Here is an 18,599-nt window from a genome sequence, read left to right as displayed (position 1 = left end):
TGTTAAGGGGGGTAAATAAATACAACTTAAGTTTAGTTGCTAAACTAAGTTTTCGTGTCAAGTTCAGGGGTCAAATGATGTCTTTTCTCAAAATATAATTATACAATATTATACACGAAAATACGCACGTATACACAATTATACAGTATTGTATAAGTAGGTATAAAACATAGATCTGGACTGATTACATTATGTATATGGGTGTATAAACATGTATAATAGTGTATGAGAGGTGTGTATACACTCATATACGATATTATACACTATTTTATACCCACTACCCCTGCACCTACCGGTTTCTCGACCTCCAGCGACTTCCCCACCGTCGGCGCGAACCAAGATTTCTCATCGGAACTCATCATTGGAGCTCCGTCATGCAACAACCACAACGCCCCTGCCGCCGTTGCTCCATCTCCGGCCAAACAACTTGGACCGAACCCAACACCACCAGTGGTTCTCGTTTGCTGTCAATGGTTGTTTTCTAGCGACGTAGTGGTGATCAGAGGTTGTGAGAGAGAGAGGAGTCAGAGAGAGAGCGCGTGCGAGAGGAGGCAGAGAGAGAGAGCGAGAGAGAGAGGAGGAGGAGAGTGGGTTATTTTTTGTAAGGTTTGAAAATATGGGTCAATTTTGGTAGCATTATTACGCTAATTAACATAGGTTGTTATTTTCTCTTAATTAATTAAGTTATTGGGTCTCGTTGGGATTATGAGGGGAAAAAAAAATTGGTCCCAGGCATCAACGATCCATTGATTATGTGGTAATCGTACATGGGAGAATAATATTTCTCATAGTTCAAGATCGAGTCCGGAGCCAAAATGGCTTCTTTTTACAGCCATTACACCAAAATGGCATGCCTTTTTTTTTTTAAACCCAAATGGGTATTTCGTGCAATGTTGCACGAAATGCAACAAATTTTGTTTTTTTTTTTGGGAAGGAAAATATTAAAGGAAAATGGTTATTTTAAGTTATTTTAAGTTTTTAACCGTTAAAAACTTAAAATAACCATTTTCCTTTAATATTTTCCTTCCCCAACGTCTCTCTCTCTCTATTCTCTTCCTATTTATACACCACAACCCCTTCTCCTCCACCATATATTAGAAATTTCAAGAATTCCTCCATTAAATTTCTTCTCTTTGCCATCAATTTTCTTCCTTTCCATTAATCTTTGAACCAATGATTTATAATACTAGACTTGTTTGAAATCTTTAAATTTTGCCCTTCGGCTAACACCCATAGATTCCGTGTTCGAACCCACGTGCGGTCAAAATTTTAAAAAAAAATTCGCAAGACGAGTTTAAATTTCGCTATGCTGGACCCGGCATACTTTTGTTAAGGAATTACCAAAGTTATGCCGGACCCGGCATACTTATGCCTTGTGGGCAGACTTGGCATAAGTATGCCGGGTCCGGCATAACTTTGATAATTCCTTCACAAAGTTATGCCGGGTCCAGCATACAAGTTTGCCCATTAAAAGTATGCCCCCATCGGCATAAATTTGTTAACGAATTATCAAACTTATGCCGATGGGGGCATACTTATGCCTTATGGGCGTACTTTGCCTTGAAGCATATTTATGTATTTGTCATTCCAAACTAATTATGGGTTGCATTGTATAGCAAGTATGTTAATTGTTAAACACCACAGAGGCACGAACCCATTGTCATTAACGTGAGATACTAACTACTATTCGCTTAATTCGAACAATTTATTGTTAGGTTTTGAAGTATATATACGAAGATCCACACGAATCAGAATATTGATTTGTTAATTTCTTTGGGATATAACTTAATTACCACAAACTCACTATCATGGACGCAAAGTTTTATGGTTACTTTAAATTTAATAGCTCAGATTCGAAAAAATCTAGTACTCTATATTCCGTTAAGTTGACATATCGCTTGGGTTGCTTGTCTCAAGTGAATTCATACTTATGTTAATTGTTGTTAATTTGTAAACCGAGATTAAGCATGTGAGTTGGAACAATATCTGCATAAGAAGATTAAAATGCAAGCTCGATCCGAGGCATACTTTCTTAGAAATGCAAGTGAATATCCGGAGGCAGACTTTTAGTTATATTTAGTTATGCCGGATCCGGCAGACTTTTAGTTATGTTTAGTTATGCCGGGTCCGGCATAACTTTGATAATTCCTTCACAAAGTTATGCCGGGTCCAGCATACAAGTTTGCCCATTAAAAGTATGCCCCCATCGGCATAAATTTGTTAACGAATTATCAAACTTATGCGATGGGGGCATACTTATGCCTTATGGGCGTACTTGCCTTCGAAAGCATATATATGTATTTGTCATTCCAAACTAATTATGGGTTGCATTGTATAGCGAGTATGTTAATTGTTAAACACCACGAGGCACGAACCCATTGTCATTAACGTGAGATACTAACTACTATTCGCTTAATTCGAACAATTTATTGTTAGGTTTTGAAGTATATATACGAGGATCCACACGAATCACAGAATATTGATTTGTTAATTTCTTTGGGATATAACTTAATTACCACAAACTCACCATTCATGGACGCAAAGTTTTATGGTTACTTTAAATTTAATAGCTCGGTATTCGAAAAAATCTAGTACTCTATATTCCGTTAAGTTGGACATATCGCTTGGGTTGCTTGTCTCAAGTTGAATTCATACTTATGTTAATTGTTGTTAATTTGTAAACCGAGATTAAGCATGTGAGTTGGAACAATATCTCGCATAGAGAAGATTAAAATGCAAGCTCGATCCGAGGCATACTTTCTTAGAAATGCAAAGTCGAATATCTTTGGAGGGCGGACTTTTAGTTATATTTAGTTATGCCGGATCCCTAGACTTTTAGTTATGTTTAGTTATGCCGGGTCCGGCATAACTTTGAAATGAAACGTGCTTTCACCACAAGGATAGTTGTATTTCTGTTCTTTCAGCTGTTTATGGCATTGCTAAAGAAGACAGTTAATGTTGCACGAAATGCAACAAATTTTTTTTTTTTTTAATTTCGTTTTTTATATTAAAAACGAAATTAAAAAAAAACAAAATTTGTTGCATTTAAATCAACATTGCACGAAATACCCATTTGGGTTTAAAAAAAAAAGGCATGCCATTTTGGTGTAATGGCTGTAAAAAGAAGCCATTTTGGCTCCGGACTCGTTCAAGATCCATGATCGATTTGTTCTCTGCTACTACCGCTTTCTAGTATTTTCAGAGGGAGAGGGAGAGGGGGAGGGAGAGGAGAAGAAGAGAGTTGGTCATTTTTTGTAAGATTTAAAAATATGGGTTAATTTTTGTAGCATTGTTACCCTAATTAACATACAGCGTAATTATCATAACAAAGGATTATCAAATATTTGTAATGTTTAGATCCTATTTAAATTAAGATTAGAGTTGCAACCTAATAGTTGCAGTTTCACTTTGTGTAAATTTCCAATCTCTTTTAACCAAAAAAAATATATTTCCAATCTCGTTAAAAGTATTTTCCATCTTCTCCTTTGTTGTAAATGGCCTATTCTTAATCTAACTTCCTCTTTTGAAAGAAGATACACATTATTTTATACATTAGAATTTTGAGTTTTTTCTTGTATTGAATTTCTGTTGCAGACTACTAAATTCAATTATCTAAAAAAGTAGTCATAATAACAACTTTTCCTCCCCCCACCCCCCGCCCCCCGCCCCCCTCCCCCACGCCCAAAAAAAAAAAAAAAAGAATAATTTGGAGAAGACGAGGGTTAATAGTATGAGTTATTAATCCACGAACGTCCATATCAAAGAAGAAAATGAGTCCTATTTACATGCGCAACTCATTCAAAAAATTGTACACACATAAATACGTAAGCAGAATTGATACTATTAATATTGTAATTTGTAAGTAAAGAATTAAAGCCATCACTTTAGTAAACACTCTAACAACCAAATGAGATTTCCAATCTTCATTTGTATTTCTTCCAAGAACATCAACGACAGAGTAAATAAAAGATCGCAAGCAAGCCAAAAAGGATCAGGAACGAAAAGAAAAAAAGTCTCGCACGAGTATTTCTCATAATATATGTTTTATTGGTAAGGTCATTTTTCGAGACTCCAGACCTCGCTTTGGTCCAACTAAGTCCCAAGGCAAGTCCGAAGCCTTTTGGGGATCTCCGCCGCGTGCTTTTGCGCTAAGTTACTTATGTTACGATCTTTCTTATCTTACGATATTTCGAGTTGTGATTAACAAGATTTATGCATATAAATTATCGCTAATAAAACTGAATTGAAACCTGAAATAATTCATTAGAGTAGAAAGTATAATATAATATGATAATACCACCACACCTATATTCTACGTACCATATATTATAATGAGTAATGAATTGACCCCCTAAACAACAAAGTAAGTACCAAGAAAACTCCACCCCTATCTATCAATTTGTTTTACCAAGATGTCGTTGCCGGAGATAACGAGGGCGGCAGTCAAGTGGAGAAATAAGAAACTAACATCAGTTCCAAGTAGCCTGTTGCCAGCTTTTGGTAAAGTCATGGGTGAAGGATCTCTCAAGCTTAAAAGATTTGTTATTGCTCCTTATGATCGTAGATACAGGTAATTATTACTTCCCTTTTTCCCCAGATAGTTGTGTACGCATATGTTTGTTTTCATTAGAAAACTAAATGTTATCTGCATGTGAATATACATCGGTTTAGGAAATGTTACGTATGTTGTATACTTGTATTCATATCTAATGGATCCCCAGAAGAAATAAAGAGAGTGGTGAATATACCAAAATAGCGTCTACCGACTAATAGTCATTGTCAAGGAGTTTCAAATTCCACAAGTGAAACTCCAAGTTATTATCAGCGCTATTTTCCAATTACCAGCAGTTTCTAGTCTCTAGCACGTAATAATATGTTAATCATAATCCAGCATCATGGAGGAAAATATAAAAAACGAAAATACCGCAAGATCATGTATCTCATTTTTTTGCCCTAATATTTTTACTTGATGGGTGAAAATTACAGAATATGGCAAACATTTCTGGTGGTATTGGTTGTGTACTCAGCATGGTCATCCCCTTTCGAGCTGGCATTCAAGAAGGTAGCAAGTGGGGGACTCTTGCTTGTTGATTTATTGGTGGATGCCTTCTTCGCCCTTGACATTCTTCTCACTTTCTTTGTCGCTTACTTGGACAAATCCACTTATTTACTAGTTGATGATCACAAGAAAATTGCTTTCAGGTACTTTATGTATGCCTTGTTTATTTGTACATGAAAGAATAGAGTTTATTTTTTATACACTAGTAGTTGTAGAAGAATTTTGCACTATCAAGTCGGGGGGTGGTGTAAGATATATAATTGCAGCAGACGGCCCATAAAAAGCGAGATTATCGACCTGAAAAATTAGACAAGTGATATACTACAACATGTTAAATCACACTTATACTCCCTTCGATCCTTTGTGCTTGTCATTGTTTACTAAAAATAATTAATCCAAAACACTTGTCATTATGGAAAATTAAGATAAAAGTAATTACTTTTTTCCACATTTATCCTTACTCTAAACAATGTAGAGAGAGAGTAATGTAGTGAAACGAAGAGCGGTATTAAATTGAGATCAAAGAATAAATAATTGTAATTTAGTCAAATTACCCTTTTTCATTAAATTTTTTAAAGAGAATGCAAAAGGTAAACATGAAAACTTACAAGGATCGGAGAGAATAATATCTAAAAAAAAATACCCTGTTAGTATATATAAGTTAAAACTCGAAATAATATTGCTCAAATCAGACGAGTTAAATGTCGTATTTAGTTCTATAGGCCCCGTTTGGATATGATTTGAAATTAGTAATTTGAAATAAGGTTGATTTGAAGTTGAAGTTGAAGTTTTATTTCGACGTGCAATTTGGATTTTTTCAGTTGTATTTTTTCTCATAATTATGAAAGTGAAACTTACATAAACAGCTACTTTTTAATAGCTTCTAACAATTTATAGCTACTTTTTCTATATTTACAAACCGTATCTAGTTTTTGTTGAATTCGGTTGTATTTCGCGTTTTTGAAATACATGGAAATACAAAATCCGGCAGAGTTCGCGTTTTTGAAATACACGAAAATACAAAATTCGGCAGAGTAAAAATAGGCTGTATTTATGGAACAGATTCTCTTCTTTCATTTTAAATGATAAGTCAAATTAAACCAATCATGTATCACGCATAACCAAGTTTCACAATACCACGCTCTCTCTCTCCAAATTACTCCATTCCAAACTTTTTGAATTCAAAAAAACTCAGCACGATAATTTTCCAAAAATACAGAAGTCTCCCAGGATACATCATTTTGCTCGATTCAGTTGTATTTCAATTTTTTTAAATACACGTAAATACACCAGCAGCTGTATATCACTGTTTAAAAATGTCCCATCGGCTGCATTTCATCGTTTTGAAATACAGCGAAATACAAAAATCGTGAAACACAGACCGTAGCTATTTTTTATATTGTTTCGGCTATATTTTTGTACTTTTAAATACAACGAAATACATGCTTCATCAAATAGTTTTGGAGAAATTTTTAAATACACGAACGATGTGTATTTCATTGTATTTATATACCGATATTCCTTTTGTTTTCCTTCGTTTAATTGTATTTCAATGTATTTGGATATATTGTTCAGTTGTATATAGATCATTCAAACAACACATACAATCAAATACATCTAATTTTTCCAAAAATTTAACCAGCCAAATATATTAAACTTATATTCACTCCCAAAAGGACGAAATACACTCAAATTCTGCGATATAAGGAGATAGAAGAAGGAGAAGAAATCATGGATTCCTGTCAAATCTTCGGTCAAACACAAAAAAAATACACTAAAAAAATGACGAATACACATTTTCTCCTTCGAAATACAAGCGAATACAAAAAAATACACTATATACAAAAAAAAAAAAAAAACAACCACCACAACAATCGGACCCCGGCAGTCGCCACCGTTTCAAATCTGAAAATGGTGAACTCAAATGGATTTTCTCTCTGGTTTCAGCCGCCACCATAGCTTTTGGGTGCCTGTGTAGTTATTAAAATGTTAATTAGAGCTGTAAACAATCAAATAGTTTAAAGGGGTTGCTCCAATGTTGTTAAATCAACTAAAAAAAAGAGTGAAATCATCTATAAATAAGGGGGGCAAAAGGGTTGCGCAAAACAACAAGATTGAAGATTTGTATAAAGTAAAGAGCCCTACCAATGAAAAGCCGATACCTTTTGACTAGAGCCAATACAAACATGTATGTGATGAGTATTTAACAAAAAATTAACACCCTACTTTTCTTTAGGTTTATTCCACCAAAAGTTTCTGCTATTGCATCAGCCTGTTCTTGATTTCCTTCTGACATTTTGAGTCTCCTATTCACGCAACGGCTCAAACACATTAATTGCCTAAAGTCAAAACTTTTGGAGTAGTTATACAGATACGGTGGTGGTGCTGACGGCGGCGTTGTGGGTGGAGATGGAGGAGGGAGGGAGGGCTAAGTGAGATGAAGGAGAGGAGAGGCTGGAGATAGAGAAAAGGAGGGAGGAGGCGGCAGTGAGGGGAAGGAGAGAAGAGAGAATTTTTTTTAGGGTTTGGGGAAGATGAAAAATCTTAAATGTGTATTGAGGGAGAATAGAGAGAGTTATATGTATTTTGAAAGTTACTGGACTAGTTATAGAATGTAATTTTGGAAAAATAAAGCTATGAAAATTAAATAAAAAATAAGGTAGTTATTATTTATAAATAAGTGTTAGAGGTAGTTATGGCAAGTAAATTTCCCATTATAAAAACCCCACAGTCAAAACTTTCCAAATTTTATACAATCTTACCAGATGAGTAAATTATAGTTCATAACAAATTAAGTTAATACACTACCATAAGGCCTTTCTAAAAAAATACATCATCTATTGATCGAACTGTTCTACTTACCTTTGTAGTTTATTGTCCTTAATACAATTTCATCTTACTATCTGCTATCTCTTGTACTTCGATTATCATATTAGTTTGCTGCATTGACTGTTACTTTTCTTCATAGCTATTCTGTGATGGCTTCTGTACTTTCTTCAATCCTTGTCTAACATTTTCTTGTCATGCTTTCTCTTGAGCTGATCGAGGGTCTTTTTTCACTCTCCCTACCCCCCCAAGGTAGGGTTAAGGTCACAGACACCTTCCCTCCCGCATTCACTTGTGGGATTACACTGGGTATGTTGTTGTATTGATCTAACTTTAGTTCAACAAAAAGGAAAATTAAACATGACTTGTAGTGTAACAACTCTTTGATATAATCCTCCCACATGGTACGGACAATCTCTTCACGTCAAGCATGCATTTCTTGAACAGATGACCGAGAAGACGAACCAACATTGTTACTTTGAGTCAAGATTTACATTTAAAAAATATATCTACCAACTTATGGATCTTTTTTTTACAAAATATAAACTTATGGGTTAAATTTTACATTTAAAAAAAAATTGAAACTACAATTTGGAATCCCAAATCCGACTTTTTGCAGAATTTGAGATTTGAAATCAAAATATGAAGTTAAAGTTGAAATTTTGTGCAGATTTCATAAAAAAAAAAAAAGCTAATTTGAAATCAAAATATGAAATCATGCTTTCAAATCCTATGACCAAACGCCTACGAAGAGGTTTGCAAATGTAGGACACTACTTTGTTGAGATGCTACATGCAAGAAAACAAAATTGAAATTACAATTGGGGTTCTTTTATTTCTTGCATGTCAATGAAGGTTATTTTCTTTGGAAAGGTATGCGACTCATCTAGGATTCCCAATGGATGTTGCTTCAACCATACCATTTCAAACAATACTCCAAATCTTTGATGGGAAAAAGCAAGAAGATGACATTTTTGGCTTCCTCAACTTGCTCAGACTTTGGCGACTACGGCGTGTTAGTAAGTTCTTCTCAAGGTAATATTGAAAATAATACTCAAATATGATCATCTCTAAAACTACAATAGTTGAATTCAAAGTTGCATAATCATACCATCACTTCCATCTCATTATATTGTTAAGCTCTTCCATTCTTCCAGGCTAGAGAAGGACACTCGATTCAGCTACTTCTGGACAAGAATATGTAAACTAATTTGTGTAAGAACTTGTGTTTTTTGAACTGTCATTATGCTAGCTTTATCGCGTAGATATAGAAGTTTTTTTCTCCAACCAAGCATTCATGTTATGGCTTATGGCTATAATCTGTCAATAGGTGACCTTATTCGCGGTGCATTCCGCTGGGTGTTTCTATTACTGGCTAGCAACAAATTATCACACTGCAGATAATACCTGGATTGGGTCAAATATTACTAATTTCCAAGAAAGAAGTATCGCTCTAGGATACACATATTCCATGTATTGGTCTGTTGTTACCCTCACCACAGTCGGCTATGGAGATCTCCGCGCACATAATACAGGAGAGAAGGTTTTCGCCATCTTCTACATGCTTTTCAATATTGGCCTCACTGCTTACTTAATTGGCAACATGACCAATCTTATTGTCCACAGTGTCGCTCGAACCTTCGCGATGGTATTGACTCCTTGAAGAAAACTGAGTAAATCTATATTTGAAGTCTAAGTGAAGAAAGCATGTTTAGAACAATACAATATGATAGTTTTAAAAATGCAGAGGGACGCCATCAAAGATATACTGCGATATGCAAGCAAGAATAGACTTCCAGAAGGCATAAAAGAGCAAATGCTGGCACATTTAACACTCAGATTCAAGACTGCAGAACTACAGCATGAGGAAGTACTAGAAGACTTGCCCAAGGCAATAAGATCTAGCATTGCACGGCATCTCTTTTATACAACCCTTGAAAATACCTACCTTTTAAAAGGGGTTTCGGAAGACTTTTTAGTCCAGCTGGTGATGTATTTTCTTACCTGCCTACTAAACATCAAGATGTTTTCCTCTATTTGTATGTTGTTAACAGAAGATGAAACAGAAAATATATCAAAAGAAGAGTAAATTTATTCACACTCCACTATCAGCATAATCTAAGTCAATGGTGTTCCTAAATACGTAATTCAAGGATAAGATATTATGCAAATTGAAGTCAATTAAATAAACTTTTGGTTATCTGGAAATAAGTAAAAACCCTGTTGCCAATTGCCATCTTGTTTAACTTAACTTATCTACAGAACTAAGCTTATGTCCTTTGGCTTACTTTTTAAATGGGATGTCCTTTGGCTTTTGATCTTACAGGTTTCAGGGATAAAAGCAGAATACTTCCCACCAAAAGTTGACATCATTATTCAAAATGAGATACCAACAGATTTCTACATTATTGTCTCTGGGGCTGTGGTATGTGCAATTCCTGTCAATAACTTATTGCTCTTACTATTCCTCCGTTTTTAACTGCTCAGTGGTTGAAAACTGCAGGAAGTAGTTACATACAAGAATGGAATCGAACAGGTTAGTTATCCCATTCTAACACTGTTCGATGGTGTTCCTAATTTTTCTTTGGCGTCCTAGTAACTGCTAGACAAAGTAAAAATTGACCATAGTTAAATAATGAAAAATAAGGAAAAAGAATAACCAAGTGCCCAGAGAGCCAGAAGTCCAAAGTGCATACTGATCTCAACTATTCTGCTGAACAGTTCCTGTCAAAGTTGGTATCCCCAGAATTGTTCGGGGAAATAGGTGTGATCTTTAATACGCCACAGCCTTTCACCGTGAGAAGTAAGAGGCTTTCTCAGGTTGTTCGAATCAGCCATCATCATTTCAAGCAACTCGTGCAGCCCCTTAAAGCAGATGGAAAGATAATCCTCTCCAATTTTCTTCAGGTATTATGGTAGCTTTTAGCTGCTAGTACATCATGATAATTCCCAGTGACAAGCTAGTTATCCATATTCCATGCACTGTTAATTCAAAGATCTGAGCATCAGTAACACTGAGTTAATAATGACATTTCCCAGTTAGATGACAGCTCGCCAGATTAGCTCTTATATAAGTTACTTTTCTATTTATACTCACATCATGGTCTCGTGACATGATATAATCAGCATCTGAAAGGAATTGAAAAGGAAAAGCTACAACAGATACCGCTCATATCGGAGCTGCTCAGCGACCTGTATAGTGAGGTAATCCTTTGCCATCAACTAGCAAAACCTATGGCATTAAATTGAGTTGTAAGTGCTTGAACCTGGCTTGATTTTTTAATTACATCGTCTTCTTCTTAGAATTATCAGAAGATTCAGCAATTCTGCTCTCAATACAAGGACTAAAGACCTCAAGTGTAATGGTAAAAGCTAACAGCTAACGAGAAAATCTAATGTTCTTCACTCAAGGAAAACATTTTCCATCTAAAATGGTACTAAGACATACCTACCTCACTTACCGACAAGAGTCATTTTCCTTACAACTATCTTAACTTTTAACTTCATATTGCAAACATTTAGACATTATTATTAATCTTTATTATTCAAAATTCATTAAAACACTCTTGCTAATATCAATATAAATCTAAATATATGTCAGAAAATACTTTTCACTCATCTACTAAACACCATAAAACAACTTTCTGGGAAAACGCTTTTCATGGAAAATGACTTTTTGTCATACGAAACTATGAAATAATAGATCTATCTCGATAAAGAACATGAATGGTAAATTTCCAAACACTTTGTATCCGTCCACGTTAACAAACAAATGTCACGCCCTTTCGGTATCTTTAATACCAAGAAAAACAGGGAAAATTATACTACTAGTTTTGACAATGTCAAATCGCCGATACAGCAGTAATGACCTCTGAATCTAACACACAGAAGTTGCAACATTTTATATAACAGCAAGCACTACAGAAGCAAAGCAAGAAGCACAGTCAGACAAATGAGAGGCTTACAAACTCTTATCCACTTGTACCATCCTTATGTACTGAGTTAATAACATTATTTAAATTTCACCACCCAAGCAATTTCTATGTTAATTTCTTCATTCTCTCGCAGGTGGGTACAGTGAGTAAGGGACAAAATCATGAAGGACAAAGACAAGAAGGAAATAGTAAGCTTATACTTCACTTAGAACTGTTCGATTATTAATATATCACCCTGTGGATAAGATACATGAGCTGACAACAAAGATTGATCTGTTGACATCAAAGTTTATGAAAGATTGTATCATATGTGCCGTAAATGTGACTAAGAAACTTCGCCTACTAGGTTAAATTCAAAGGAACGTAAAATGGTGGAACTTGATGGACATATACCCCTAGCTACTTTGAAAATCTTTTAGCTAAATCGTTTACTTTTCTGTAGGCATTATTTTGTTTGAAATTGAAAAACCTTGAAATGTTTTTTGGTTACCAACATGCTTTTTTTTTCTTTTTGATAAAGTAAATAATTTTATTAATGTGGAAGAACTCCGGATAAAAGCCAACATGGTTTTTAAAAGTTTGATCTGAAATACTGCTTGATTCAGATTTCTATTTGCAGTTGATAAAACAGGCATTTCCAATTTAAGAACGTGGGTAAGTGAATCTATCTAAGACAACTAAAATTTGGTCTTTGACTCATGGATTGCTTCTATTTGCCTTTTAGTTTTGCATGACTTAAGGAGGAGGGTGAAGCCCTGTCTGCATCGACTATGGGCAACTTCCTGCATCTTCACGATCACGAAGCACACATACTGATCATTTTGGTTAGGAAACCATGAACTATTTTTCAGTAAATTCTAAGGATTTTGGGTTCTAATTTTGCAGGAATTCCAAGAATGTCAGGCACACTCCCCACTAGGATTATACTACATGGATATCATCCACATGACAAACCAAATGAAGGAGGAATTGCAGGAAAACTAATACATCTACCTGACTCAGTTGAAGGTCTCCTAGCAATAGCAGGTAAGCAAATATTAGAAGAACATTTGAATCCAAAATAGATTGGCATAGTCTACTGGACTTCATCTGGTGAAGCATTGATCTTTAGCAAATACTTTCAACAGATTTGTTTCGTTTCATTCTCTAATATGATTATACGAAATCAGATTAATAACTCCTATCCGATGCATTCTCAAGGAATAAGAATATAGAGAGAGGAAATACAAGTATCTAATTAGATTTGGTGAATGCAGAAAAAAGGTTTGGCAAAAGAGGAAGTACAATTCTCACGGCAGATGGCTCCCAACTGGAGGATTTGGGTGCTATGCGCGAAAATGATCACTTGTATATAGTTTGACGGATCCTCAAAGACGTGTACTGATAAGTGAAATAAGCAGATTAGGGAATTATCTTACTTAGACAGAGAATATGTCTGAGTTTACAAACCTTTATCTAGAGGTTTTGAAAGCTTAAATATTTCCTATGATCTTATGATAGAGGAGATTTAAATTCTAGACCTGCCGCCATTAGAAGAACATCAAAAGTCGGAGGATCAGCAACTAGCCTCTTAGCATTCCTGTACCTGGAACTTTTGTTTACCCCTTATTTGTGCTCAGTTGCCTACCAAATGATATTTTTCGCCTAGTTTTTATATGGATTCAATCATCAACTTATATTTTCTCTTTCGCCCGCAATGATTCAGAATAGAAGTGTTTAAAGCTTCAAACGTTTCTGTTATACAACTGTACTTTGTCAGTTGCAAATCATATTGTATACACCATGCCAACCTCCAAAAGAGCAGCATGAGGGATGTTCAATGCAACTCTGGATGCTCTCGGCAGTTCTTGTCCGGAAATACATACACCATGACAGCAAATTGCTTCAGATAATTCGAGCCCTTGTGGACTGATAAATGTGATTGGCCTATGAAGTAAGTGGCGCCACTTTCCCTGGCATCAACAAGTTCTTGGAGTTCTTTCCTTCGCAATGGACTCATTTTAGGACTATTTGGAGGCAACATGAATCGAACTTTCTAGGAAATAAGGCTAATTTTACCGTACTTCATGTTTCGTCCCTCAAACAATAACTTTGACAAGAAATGAATAAGTAGGTGTAATTGCAAAAAAAATAAAAGGATGTGCAATGAAAAAAATGATACATGCATTAAGAGTGCAAAACACAAAGAAATTTAAGTAATTATCCCCTTTTTAAATGACAAAATAATTGTGTGAGCGAGGTTAATGAAATATCAACTCCGCGTGTGCATATAATAATTGTTATTTTTATTAATCCGTAAATAGTATTACATGTGGCAAGTAGGAGAATGCAAGATGTAATCATGTGATTGTCATTCCTAGGAGTGCGTTTATCTTATTTGGTATATTAAGTCTTTTTTAAAATTTAGCCATTATTAAGCTAAAATAAGATTGGTTCAATTAGAATGTTATTTCTAAAAACAATTGAAAGTAACCTCTCAGGAATATGAGAAATAAAGATGTTAAGAAATCTTGTGCTGTCTCTAACCTTGAAAGTTGCGCTATTTCATTCAAAGAACATAACTGGAGAAAGGTTGAAAGATAAATCAGCTTTCATCAAGTTCAATAATCAGGATATTTTAGTCAAGTTGCTTAAAAAATAATAGGAGTAATTGATTAAGGTACGTTTTCTTGATGAATCATTTGTTTGTTAGGACTTATATAACGAAAAAGAACTTCTCCAACAAAAGAATAATACTTCAATCTTCAAAAAATGTATATGAGTCATTCTTTTAGCCAATTAGATCTTTTCGGATTCCACAAAATTCAATATCGGAGCCAAGAATTTATACAAGAGGATTCAAAAAAACTAACTAGAATGTCACAACTGAAATTTGAACTTGTGACCTCAAGCAATTTTTTAGTCCATTTTGCAACTTCATTAAAAAATTCTTTATATTAAGGCGGTTCAACAGTTTATATATGATTTAAAAAACAAAATTGCTCAATTGGCACAGTGTAATCTTTAAACGCCGTGTGAACCCCTTTTTTCCACCTAGCCCTGATAAAGTTAGTAGATATTTCATTTCCACTAAACAGAGATACAGTTATTTATGGCATCCATCCCTTGTATTAGTTGTACAGTTAGTAGGAAGAACACCCTACTGGCAAATCTTACACCGGGAAAATTAAAGGAATGTTTCCAATCTATGTCATCCAGGAATATGCAACTGGACTCCTCACTTCATTTTCAGCATTTTTCCAAGAAATCCAACCAAATGCATTTCCTGGTTCTACAGCTTTCTTGGACACAAATGTCACTGTATAATGGAGCTTCTCTCCTACTTTCTTGAATACAAGCTTTTCTGGCTTCACGGTCACCGTAACCGATGAAGGAGCATCAATGGCTACTTCATACACTGACCCTGCAGCTCCAACATTGGTCACTTCTCGGGTGTAACGAACAACCCGCTTTAAATTTATCCTAAACAAGACCGAAAACGAGGGGTAGTTAATCTGCCCAGCATCTGCAAACTTGTTTGCACAAGTGAAGTTGAGTCTCTTTACAATGGATTGTATTTCATCCATGGAGTAGTCCAAAGAGCACAAGAACTTGATATGATCCTGAATCCTAATATTGTATATGAGTCCCGGGGAGAGTGCTTTCTGAGGATTTACATGGCCTGATCCATGAGCGAACGGATTGGAAAATGTACCGTCTTGTGCTGAATCACGAAACGAGGAGTTGGTGTTATCTCGAGTGTAGGCAGTTGTCATGATTGCTGACTTGATAGCGCTTGGACTCCATTCCGGATGTACAGCTTTTACTAATGCAGCAACTCCGGCGACATGAGGACAAGACATCGAAGTTCCAGAAACGATATTGAATGAAGTCTTTCGTGTATCGACGTCCAGTGAAGTGGGCCCTACAGTTTCAGGCCAAGCTGCTAATATGTTCACTCCAGGGCCAATAACATCAGGCTTTAATATCTGGGGAACAATTGGATTTGGACCTCTTGAGCTAAATGTAACCACAACAGGAGATGGTTTTACTTTCACCACAGTTCCACCAAAACTGAGAACAACCGTTGGATTGCTTTCTGTTCTCACATATTCTCTTATAACATCCCCTACTTTCCTCCCAACAGCCACTGCAGGCAATAAGTGGCTATCCGCGAGTAACTCCTCACCCGTCTCGGGTGTATTGGCTAATATCATCCCTACTCCATCAGCTTCCTTCACTACTAGCCCCTTCTCAACTCTATCATTAGCCCCTCTGTCACACAACACTACTTTTCCATTGACTGTGTTTGGATCAAGCGAACCGCGCAAGCACAAATTGCTAGAGGAGTTTCCCCCTTGTGGGTAAACTAAGGTCAGCAACTTATTTTCCATTTCTAGTTTTCCACTATACAACGACACACCTCGAAGTTTTTGGCCATTACCAAGAGTGACAGTAGCTGGAAAATCTCTGTCAAGAGTTGCAGCACCAACAGTAATGACCCAAGGAGCGGTGTTCACAACCGTTGATTCCCAAGGACCAGCATTCCCAGCTGAACACAACACGAGAATTCCTTTTTCAATAGCAGCGAAAGCACCAAGAGCAATGGCGTCGCTGTAATAAGTCATCGCATTATTAGTCAGTGACACTGACAGTACATCAACACCATCCATAATAGCACGGTCGAAGGCAGCAAGAATATCAGATCCCGCACAAGTTTCATTCCAGCACACTTTATAGCTCGCTAAACGGGCTTGCGGTGCCATCCCTCGAGCAGTTCCTTTGGCATAGCCAAAAAGACTAGCATTTGCCACAATGGACCCTGCAATGCAAAATATGAGTTCAGCTGAATCCAACGTTTTTTACACGAAATTTAAGGGTTGATTTCTCAGACAGTCACTCAACTTATGATAATTAAAGCAGAAAGTTTCTTTTTATTTTTATTTGTAATAGGGAAGTCGCTCAATTCATTTCACCTACAAAATTACTCAATGATATTTCCGGTAAACATTGTTGGCATGTATTTTTGTAAGCCAAACTTTTATAAAAGAAAAAAGCTATCCATTTTAACCATTAAATTGACCCGCTCCATTGTTCCAACCCGCTAAACTTAACCATGGATTCCTCCCCCTCTCCTTTTATGTTCAACCCGTTTAAATTTTAGCGCGCTAGACCAATGGAGCGGGTCAACTTAATGTTTAAAATGGGTAGATTTTTAATTTAATAAAAGAACTTCACCTCAGCAACATCCATCGGAAATATCACCTTAATTGAAGGTAAGTTCAATGACAGTAATTGAGTGACTTTTCTGTCACAGAACAAGAAAAGAAACTTTCTAAGATAATTACCATTAGTTAAGTGATGCATGAGTGAAAAATTACTCCCTTTGTCCCAATTTATGTGATATAGTTCGACTAGGCACAAAGTTTAAGAAAGAAATGAATACTGTTGAAACTTGTGATCCATAACAAGTCATATATATTTGTGTGGTAAACCATTTCATTAAGGGTAAAAGGGTAAGTTTTGAGTTAAATTATTTCTAAATATAAAAATGTATCATTTTTTATGGAACAGACTAAAAAGAAAAGTGTATCACGTAAATTGAAACGGAAGTACTAAATTTTCAACAAATACAACATAAGTAACTTATTAAACCCGTCAAATTAAAATCCTGAATCGGCCACTACCTGCAGCCGTGCTCGCGGTATGTGTGCCATGACCGTTATGATCCCGTGGCGATTCTACCTCCTTAGAACAACTACCAGAAGCCTTACAACCTTCAGCAAAATACACAGCACCTATAAGTTTCCTATTACAATGCAAATCCGGGTCAAAGTCAAGACTCGTTTCACACTTCCCTTGCCACCTAGAAGGCACATTGGACATACCAACATCATTAAAACTGTTACTTTCAGGCCAAACACCACTATCAAGAACTCCAATAATAACATCTTGAGCAGCATTGTTTAGTTCTGGTAAAGTACGTCCAGCAAAAAAGTTGGTTTTGTCAAGGCCAAGAAATTCAGGTGTACGTGTTGTTTGTGGTGTGTAGAAAGTGTCTTCATAGATATTAATAACTGTTATAGATTGACGAAGTATTTCAACTTCATGAGGATAAAGAGTTGCAGCAAAACCGTTATAGACCATGTTGTAAGTGTAGAGAAGAGAATTTTGATTAGAAAGATGGGTTTTGTACCATTCTTGGTGAGTTGAGAAATGTGGAGGTTTTAGGTGATGTTTCATGTGAATAATGTAGGTTTTTTTGGTGGGGTTTGGTAGTGATGATGTTGATGAGTTGAGAAAGAGAAAGAGAAGGAGAAGTATGTTAATGGTGGATAACAAGGTTATTAGAGCTCCCATTAGTAAAGAAAATTAGCAGAGTATTAGAAATGAGACAAAATGGAACAGAGAAGAAGGAAGAAGAACTAGCTACGTGTGAGAGAGAAAAGGATGTAGGGGCTTTTTGTTTTTAATCTTTAGTTACCAGTTACCACCTTAATTTACTTTGACTAAAAATTTAACCCCAAATTACTGAAATTATTTTTTAAGAATTCGAAAATTAGGATGATGGTTTTTTTTAAAGTGTAGTTAAACTCGGTTTATGTCTTTTATCTATGATTGAGGATATACTTTGCTATTCAGTTCAGTTTAACTTTAGCCCATAATATATACACTCTATATGTTTTATTTTATACGACAATGTTTGATTGAGTTAAGAGCTTAAGTAGAGGTAAAATTAGAATTTAAATTTTATGTGTTCAATTTTTAATGGTCTTAGCACTACATTTATTGTATCTTTAA

The 18,599-nt window shown here is 35.6% G+C and overlaps 2 protein-coding genes across 2 annotated transcripts; one reads left to right on the top strand and one right to left on the bottom strand.

The window, feature by feature from the left end:
- The first annotated feature begins 4,346 nt into the window (after nucleotides 1–4,346).
- LOC132029823 (potassium channel KAT3) lies at nucleotides 4,347–14,079 on the top strand. Its single transcript, XM_059419200.1, has 13 exons — nucleotides 4,347–4,570; nucleotides 4,987–5,202; nucleotides 8,758–8,919; nucleotides 9,042–9,099; nucleotides 9,215–9,532; nucleotides 9,632–9,871; nucleotides 10,211–10,309; nucleotides 10,388–10,420; nucleotides 10,606–10,791; nucleotides 11,011–11,088; nucleotides 11,953–12,007; nucleotides 12,705–12,845; nucleotides 13,076–14,079. The coding sequence occupies exons 1-13, from the start codon at nucleotides 4,413–4,415 to the stop codon at nucleotides 13,177–13,179; spliced, it is 1,848 nt and encodes a 615-aa protein (XP_059275183.1). The 5' UTR covers nucleotides 4,347–4,412; the 3' UTR covers nucleotides 13,180–14,079.
- Nucleotides 14,080–14,805: 726 nt separating this feature from the next.
- On the bottom strand, nucleotides 14,806–18,217 carry LOC132069280 (subtilisin-like protease SBT1.8). The gene is made up of 2 exons (XM_059462682.1): nucleotides 17,486–18,217; nucleotides 14,806–16,620 (listed from the first exon to the last, which is right to left on the bottom strand). The coding sequence occupies exons 1-2, from the start codon at nucleotides 18,156–18,158 to the stop codon at nucleotides 15,005–15,007; spliced, it is 2,289 nt and encodes a 762-aa protein (XP_059318665.1). The 5' UTR covers nucleotides 18,159–18,217; the 3' UTR covers nucleotides 14,806–15,004.
- Between the last annotated feature and the right edge of the window lie 382 nt (nucleotides 18,218–18,599).

The sequence above is a fragment of the Lycium ferocissimum genome, chromosome 9 (assembly GCF_029784015.1).
Source record: "Lycium ferocissimum isolate CSIRO_LF1 chromosome 9, AGI_CSIRO_Lferr_CH_V1, whole genome shotgun sequence".
NCBI classification, from domain to species: Eukaryota; Viridiplantae; Streptophyta; class Magnoliopsida; order Solanales; family Solanaceae; genus Lycium; species Lycium ferocissimum.
This window is presented reverse-complemented; position numbering and strand designations above follow the sequence as displayed.